This window comes from Miscanthus floridulus, chromosome 9 (assembly GCF_019320115.1).
Source record: "Miscanthus floridulus cultivar M001 chromosome 9, ASM1932011v1, whole genome shotgun sequence".
In the NCBI taxonomy this organism is placed as follows: domain Eukaryota; kingdom Viridiplantae; phylum Streptophyta; class Magnoliopsida; order Poales; family Poaceae; genus Miscanthus; species Miscanthus floridulus.
Genome location: NC_089588.1, coordinates 63953167 through 63961925, shown reverse-complemented (window position 1 = coordinate 63961925; position 8759 = coordinate 63953167). Strand labels below are relative to the sequence as shown.

Here is an 8759-nt window from a genome sequence, read left to right as displayed (position 1 = left end):
CATGTACTGACTATTTCTACTCTAAACTCTACTATGGCTCCCCGGCGGCATCGCCTGACGGTACGGTCAACGAGGACGAATGCAGCTCGCTTCTAGTCGGCACGATGTTCGGCTCGGTCGGGGGTAGGATGACGCTTGCCTCTGACCCGGTCTCCACTCCCTCCATAGGCTGGACGACATCCTCCCGGTGCACATCTTTAGTCATGGTCAAACAGCGAGCCTCCATCACTCACTACGCGGTGACCTGCTCGGTGACCATCTGTGCATATAGCACCAAACTCTCTCCCAACGCATGGATTTCATCTGCGCTCCACCTATCGGCATACACTCTACAGATAGCCGCAAAGTCCAGATCGGGGTGATGGGTCACCACCGAGGTCAGCACCCCTGACGTCCCATAGAACATGTCATCGGAGATAAGCACCCAAACTTTGTTTGGGACCTCCGCCAGCTGGATGGCGAGCGTACTAGTGCTTGGTCCCGACCCAAACACTTCGGAGACGACCACCTGTGTGATGTTGCAAATCTGGTCGAGCTATCCCTCGAGAGTGCGTCACTCCTCTAGGGACTGGGATAGCGCCTCCATGCCTCGATCGACCGCTGCTTTGGCCGTCTCTAGCTCTTGCTCTAGAGAGTCGATCTTTCCACCCAGTTCTAGAAAAAGACAACAAATTCAGAAGCAAAGGAAAGAAAAAATCAAGGCATCAACCGAAGGCAGAACAGATACATACCAAGATGGATGCTTTTGAGAATGGCGAGCCCATCCTCTTGCCGGGTCACCCTCTCGAGCAGTCGAGCGTTTGACTCCTCTACGTCGAGCATCTACCCTTGGAGCGTAACCACTTCTTGTTCAGCGTCCGATCGGCCCTTTCGCTCTGCCTCTAGAGCCACTAAGGACTTTTGAAGCGCCGCTTTGGTCTCCACCAAGTGGACCTTTGCCACATCAAGTTACTGCTCGGCAGCAGTCACCCGCTCGACCGAACACAGTTCCGCAGCCCGCGCTCCTGTCGCCTCGGTCGCCCGATCTTAGGACTCACAGTGGGTGGACTCCAGCTAGTGCTTGAGATCGTCGACCCACCGTGACGCCGTTGCTTCCTACTCCATCCAACCGTGTTTCTCCCAAAGAAATCTAGACTTACAGATCGACATCATCTCCAGATCCTGTGAGACAAGAAGTGGGCATGCTGAGACAACCATTGAAAGGCCAAAGAGTCAAGGACAACAACAAAAACGCAGAGAGCTTACCTCTACAACGCACGACAGGTCGACTATCATGGCATGATGGACGACCTCAACCCTCTCTAAAGCCTCCTTGAGCCTCGCCTTGGTAAGGGCGAGGTTGGACTCTATAGACAGTCCTCTCTCTCTAAGCAAGTGCCACAGCTTCACCTCCTCCTCGTCATGAAGGACGAACCGGGCCTTTCTCGGCTCTCCCTAGCATGGCTACACCAGCTCATGGCTCACCCCCGACCCACTAGAAGATCCAGCCACCACAGTATCTTGCGACAACCAGATCATTACCAGCTCTTGGGATGGTGGGACGGCCGACGGCTCCATCTCGGTGTCTTCCTCGCTGGAGAGGGGGATCTCCACAGCCTGGACTCCATGGCCCACCGGTGGATGCACTACCTCTAGCCTGGTCGTGGCTCCTTCAAACCCCTCTAGCTCCAACCAGGTGAGCGAACCATGCACTCCTCCGTCGGGTGAGGCAGGGAGCCCAGTTTCCCTCTCCTCCTCCGCAGCCGTTGGGGGAGGGACCACAAGAGTCACCTTCGACCTGACCTCCACCATCACCATGGGGATCGCCGCCATCACCGCTGCTGCTGCTTCTGCCATGCTCTCAACCAACCAGGAAGACGCAACCCCCAGTAAGGAAGGTTGCACGCAGCGCCAGCCTGCTTCCTCCGCCGCTCGTCGCGACCCGCTACAGGCTAGGTCTCCACTCTTCTATTACGAGAGGTGGGGAGATTCCTAGTCCCGCCAGCCCCTGGCTACTGTCAAACAAGCGCGGGTTAGTCACACTCAAAAACTCAACTATGAGAACAGGAGGGAATATGATTACATACCTAGACGACAGCGGCAAAGCCCTAAAGCCCCGACCGGCTGACGATGAGCCGATCGGATGAGGACCGCTCATAGGTCGCAACCCGTGCCCTCTCGTATCGGCCGAGGAAGGAGCTGATCTAGCTGGTCACCGATCGGTTTGAGAACGGCCGTGACCGCCAGCTTGTGGCGAAACCACCGGAGTAACTAGCGGGGCATCTCTCCGTTGGGGGTCGCGCACACGCACCGACCCCGATGACGCAGGGGAACGATCACGTCCCCCCGACCGACCAGCATGATCCACCACACTCGGAGCTGGGGGCATGGAGCCGATGATGCATCCGAAGGGCGCGGCGACCGCGCCCGCTTCGCCTCTCATTTGAGGGCGGCATCTTGGCTCGCGGTGCGCTTCCTTGACTTAGGAACATTGTCACGCGTCTCTATATTATGCCCGCCACCGACGGATGCGGCTGTGGGCTCATGATGCTCCACTAAGGTCACAATAGCGCCCCTGTCTCCTTTGTCCTCGGAGGCACTCACATCGCCACCCATCTCTAGGGGCTCCTTCGACTCGAGCTCTGCCTCCATGTCGCTCCGGCTCTCGCCCGCCCGGACCCACCGGCTGATATCTTTCTCCTTTTCAAACCTCCTCCGGGCCTTCTCGGCTTTCTTTTTCTTCTTGGCAAGCACCGCCTCCCTCTAGGCAGCTTGCCGAGCTGCACCCTCTGGCCCCCTCGAAAGATGCGGCTAGGATTTATAGCTCGAGAGTCCCTTCAAAATGGGCAACTCAAAATCAATCACAACACCAAAAACAAGGAGGAAAAGGTCATGGGAAAAGGGGACATACTAGATTGGATAGCTTCACGGTGTGAAGAGGTCTAGGTGTCCCTTCGAGGGAGTCTTTATCTCTCAGTTGCAGCACCCGATCGAGTTAACTCCAGACTTTGTCCTTTGGAAACTCCTCCGACGACGCGTGGTCAGGATCCATTAGGCCGGAGTACTCCCACATCGGTCGCCTTCTCTCTGCCAATGGGGTGACCCAACGGCAGAATAAGGTATCGAAGACCCGCAACCCATCGAGGCCATGCTGCATAAGCCTCTGAAGCTCTGACTCGATAACCTCCAATTTGTTCTGCCGACCGGTGGGACCCCACGACCAACTCTCCCTCCTCTCTGGCCTTCGTCCGATAAATGTCAGGAATGGTGCCTCCGTCGGGTTCCTGATGTCATAGTTGGAGTGATGACCGACTCGTCGTGCCACCCCCGGTTGGAGTCACAGGGGGAGTACGCAGGATAGGGGGCTAATGGCTTTGGCTTCTTCTACAAGCAAACCCCCAACTAGCGTGATTCTAGGCGGCTTCCCCTCGGACAGGGCTCACCCACTAAAGATCCACCAAAAGAGGTCCATGTGCAGCTCCGTTCTAAGGAAGGCCTCGTAGACGGTGACGAAGCCGGAGATGTGCAGCACCCCAGTTGGGTTGAGGTGCTACAACTCTAAACCCCACTCATTGAGGAGCCCGCACAGGAACCAGTGCACAGGATACCCGAGCCCACACTCGTGGAAGGTGAGGAAGGTTACGACCTCGCCGGCATGGGGTTGCGGAACAACCTCCCCCGACGTAGGAGCTCTCCAATGCGCCACATCCTTCGACGGGAGCAACCCATTCTCAGTGAAGGCGGCCAGCACCTCTTCATCCATGGTGGAAGGCCTCTAGTTCGCCATCGCACCTCGGATTTACGGATGAATCTATGAGTTTTTTCTCTCCCTCGCTTTACCCTCCTCTCTCCTAGAAACCGTCATGGCGCACGAACAGGCTTGGCGAAAAAAAGGAAGGAGAAGAGGCAGCAGTTGGAGAGAGGCGAAAGAATGGGAGGAAAACCCTCTCCCTTCCACCTATTTAATAAGGGAAGGTGTGTGGCGGGACGTGGCCCCTAGCTGATGGGACGTGCCTGCCCGGCAAAACGTCGCCTGGTTAAACGGGACGTGGCTTGGGTAGGGCCCACCACTACCGCAACCCGGGTGCATGAAATAAGGTGCAACCACATGCAAACGACTCTCCGTCTTCCTAGGCAGGGTTTGGAAGGTCCACCAATGGAATCTCCATCGAGGAGAGACCAACGGGTCACCTGAGTCAATCGGATGGCTTGAGCGGCTGTCGACAGATAGGTAAGGAGCAGGGGGATGCCCCATGTGGGCTATGTTGACTCCGTCATGAACGATAGACTCGGATTCCATTTGGACATATCCAACAAGAGCTCCCCGAACCAGTCACTCAAGCCATCGAGGTAACTTTACCAAAACCCCTTTTTATTTTCTAGTGCATGATGATTCATTCATCCTTTCCCATGCATGCATTCATACATTCATCCCATATATCCAAACATTGCATATGCAATTGATACATCACAATGCTTCACGTTGCGTCATGAAGTGGTAGTCGCCTCATTCAATATGAGTGACGACCGACTTGGGTTTGAAGGCTGCCCCATGAAGGGCTCGAGGCCACCTCGTGTCAAATAGAGCCAGGGGAGAAAACGCAGATGAGCCCCATCGGTCCTTGCTCGATCCGCTCCGAAGCGGACAGGGTCATCTTGACCTTCTTGTTCGATCATAACCTCGAGCCATGCCCATAGAATCTCCATCGAGGGGAGGCCAGCGGGCCACCTAAGTCGATCTCTGGAACGGCTCAGGCATCTACCGGGAGGCGGGTTAAGGAGCAGTGGAATGCCACAATAGGGCTATGCCGACCCCATTATGAATGACGGACCCAGATTCCACTCGAACGTACCTGTTATTAAGCTCACCGAGCACGTCACTCGAGCCAACGAGGCATGCGACATTAGCTCAACCCCTCCGGTTGTGAAAACCACGGACGGGGTAATGCACGAAATTAGACCAACCCCTCGACCGTGCCCTGACACCTCGGGTAGGCGCTCCGCCTCACCCAACCCCTTGGCCACGCCCAAAGCTTAGGTTGGCGCTCCGCCTCACCCGACCCCTCGGTCACGCCCGACGCTTGGGTTGGCCCAACACTTGGGTAGGCGCTCCGCCTCACCCGACTCCTCAGCCACACCCGACGCTTGGGTTGGCCCAATGCTTGGGTAGGCGCTCTACCTCACTCGACCCCTCGGCCACGCCCGACACTTGGGTAGGCGCTCCGCCTCGCCCGACCCCACGGCTGCGCCCGATGCTTGGGTTGGCGCCCCGACACCTCGCCCGACCCCTCGGCCACGCCCGACGCTTGGGTAGGCGCTCTGCCTCGCTTGGCCCCTCGACCACGCCTGACGCTTGGGTTGGCGCTCTGCCTCGCCTGACCCCTCGGTCGCGCCCAACACTTGGGTTGGCACTCCGTCTCGTTCGACGGCAACCCACGATCTTACACCCACTGGGCGCGCTCGTGAAACAAGTATAAACGGCCCCTTCACAACTTCACAGAAGTCCCAAAAGGGCTCAGGGGCTCCTATCGGGTTCGTAAACCCGGGGTCCCCGACGAACCCGCTTCCCTACAAAAAAAACTCAGCCCAGCAGACGGCGTTGCGACAACACGTGCTTCCCGGGTCGGCCCAGATACATAATGATAGGCCAGGGCAACGATCCGGTCCCTGACCAGAAGGCCTGGCCAAGGTGGGGACATAGTCCGGCTTCGACCTTCTTTTCCGACAGGTGATACGCTGGACCTCTGCTCGTGATTCTTCTCCGACCAACATGATCGGGGCCAACTAGGGACGATCGACCGGGGACGCCCGCTCGGTGAGGGCACAGGGATCAGGCAAAGCAGATAAGGTAAGGCGCTCAAAGTCAACCGCAATACCAAGGACTGTACCCTACCATGCCCTGCGCACCATCAGGACGGTGCCACCAGGCCATGCCAGATGGGCACTATGCAACCTTCTAGGCGTGTCAGAGTACAAACAATATTGTAGGCACCGATGTTTGCCGTACCAGGCGAACATGACAGAACCTGCCACACACGTCTGACATAAACAGTATTGTGGGCGCCGACGACCATCTTGTACCCGACAACGTGGGCAACAAGACTAGGTAGCACATGTATCCATTCTCCCTTTCTCTGACTTGTAAGGCCATCCCCTTTAATTATAAAATGGGATGCGCTCTCTCCTCTCTGAGGACGTTCTCTTGGCTCTCGAAAGAAAAGAGGTTGCACGTTCTCTTAAGCTCTAGGCAACCTAAGCACTCGAACAGCTCAACGGTTCTAGAACCCCACAGCTACATAGAACATACGCTTCAATACTTAGCGCATGTTAGAGCACCCGTCACTCTCGCCCATTCACAGAAGCCGTAACACACTGTACTATAGAAACATGTACTGAACCACACAAAACTGTCAATTACGATCCATCAGAGCATTAGCAAGCGAATCACGGATGGCATTCATGCATGACCACTCCTCATCCTCCACTACCTCGAGTTCAGGTTGATTTTCATAAGCTTGTCTCGGCACAAAGTTCTCATTTCGGTCACACCTACCGAAATGCTTATCTGCTAAGCCACTAGTCCTCATAAAATTATGAAGAGCCATACATGCACAAATGATTTGGGCTTGCTTCTCAGGTGAATAAGGAGGGATCTTTTGCAAGATCCGCCACTTCATTTTCAGTACCCCGAATGACCTCTCAATAACATTCCTAAGAGAAGAGTGTGTGTAATTGAAGAGCTCTTCTTTACGTTGTGGCTCGGGCCCATCGCGGAACTCCTAGAGATGGTACTTGGTTCCCTTGTATGGAGCAAGATAACCTAGCCGGTTAGGATACCCGGAGTCCACTAGATAGTATTTGCCTACAGCAGCAAACAAATTATAAGCAACAGGTACATAACCAACAAGGAACAATTGCACTCATGTGTACCTACGTATCATTTGGTGGATGTGGAAAGACTGCGGAGTATGTTGTTGTTGAATCATTGAACACTCTCATGTCATGAACAGATCTAGGCCAGCCAGCATTAACAAATGTAAACCTCATGTCGAAGTCACAACAGGCCATTACATTTTGTGTAGTGATGCTCTTGCGGCACAAGTGCTGAATAAACAAATGGTTTGGCACGACACAAGGGATATGAGTCCCATCTATAGCCCCTATGCAGTTCTTGAAGTAGGGATAACATCTAGTACTTCTTAGTCTAGGATGCATTGTTCTGAACTGTGGATCTACTGGCTTAATAATGTCTGCAGCAAGCCTGACCAGACACCTCAAAACTTTGGTAAACATTGTTGAAACAGTGCCCAATGACCTCTCAAACCTGTCCTCTGCTTGCCTAACAGACTGTGGTGCTCCTACCATCCAAAGAAACATCCCTAAAGCCTCAACAGATGTGGACTTAGTGGTAGACTTGAGCCCATATTTGTCCACTAACAAGTTATGAAGGCTATGGAATATTGTTGGGGTCATTCTAAACATGTTATAACAAGACTTAATGTTGTCAAGCTTATCATGCACCCACTGCAAACCACTAACTCTTGGAGTCCTATACTGAGCCCTATTCATATACTTGTCAATGTGCACAGCAAACTGGTACATACCATGGAGAAACTCATCATCCTCCTCATCATTCATTAGCTCTTCCATCAACTCATCATCATCATTATCCAATATCATCTGCAGCAAATGTTGTCTTCTTGCATCTTGATCATCATCACCAACCTATCATGGACAGAGACAAGAGCAAGTCAGTCATTTGATCAAACAGCCCATGAATCCCATGCATCACTCCCTGTCATCCCACATGATCAAGTTTCAAAACAGCACATATATCCATTCCACAAGTTAATATAGGAAAACAGCAAATAAACCCATCATACTGCATAACAAGTTCAAATTTAACTAACACACCACAACAGGACACAACAAGTTCATACGCCCTCCACCAAATGCCCTACATGCAAATAAGGCTAAGTTTTCTAGTTGTCCACTAGGCCAGTCTACGGGATATTCAGCTCGATGACGTGTATCTTCCCTTCCTTAGTGTCCTAGGCAAGGAAGAAGTCCATTTCAGTTTCTGATTGCACTAGCTTATGCAACCCAGAAAACAAAGTCTTTGTTGTAGTACTGATGCCCAACTCTTGTAGAGCTATCCTGGTGCACTCTGTTATCTTCCAGGACTTGTCCTTAACTAATCTCTGTAGCACTTCCTCCTTTCTACTCTCTCTCTCCTTCAAGAACTGTAGCCTCTCTCTGCTTAAGTCATTGTGTGTGGTCATTTGGATAGTCATTGACCTCACTGCTGGGCTCTTTAACCTCTTGCTAGGGCTGGATGCAGTTGTGCTTGTACTGCTGGTCCTCTTATTTCCAACACTCATAGAGGTCAGTTTATCCTCCTGCTTCTTCATCAGAATCATCATCATTCAAGTCAATGGTCTCTCTTGCAGCAGGAACAAAGGAGGTTGTCCTATCAACTGTGTTTCCTTTGAACATGCCATGCAGCTGGTCCAAGTATGTAGGCACACCATCCCTTCTAATCTTCAGCAAATCATTGTCACCCTGTACAATATAGACCGATGTAGTTGTCAAGCAATTAGGGAATTAACATTTGTTAATAACAGAGCAACCTATAGAACAAATTACCTGAGCATTGTCATTCCACCATTGGTCAAAAGCATGAATCTTTCCATCTGCATCTATACCTAAGCCAGTGTGGTTTTGTGCTTTGTCACACAATGTCCATATTTTCCTGAGTGTCCTTAGCTTGCCTTGAAGCT

The 8759-nt window shown here is 52.8% G+C and overlaps 1 protein-coding gene across 1 annotated transcript; it reads right to left on the bottom strand.

Annotated features, from left to right (window-relative positions):
• Positions 1 to 6858: 6858 nt before the first annotated feature.
• On the bottom strand, positions 6859 to 7925 carry LOC136482068 (uncharacterized). Its single transcript, XM_066479321.1, has one exon. The coding sequence runs from the start codon at positions 7657 to 7659 to the stop codon at positions 6910 to 6912; it is 750 nt and encodes a 249-aa protein (XP_066335418.1). The 5' UTR covers positions 7660 to 7925; the 3' UTR covers positions 6859 to 6909.
• Positions 7926 to 8759: the final 834 nt, after the last annotated feature.

Bases quoted from the DNA above. Each gene is read 5' to 3' on its own strand.
- LOC136482068 (XM_066479321.1), bottom strand. From the start codon at position 7,659: ATGATATTGGATAATGATGATGATGAGTTGATGGAAGAGCTAATGAAT.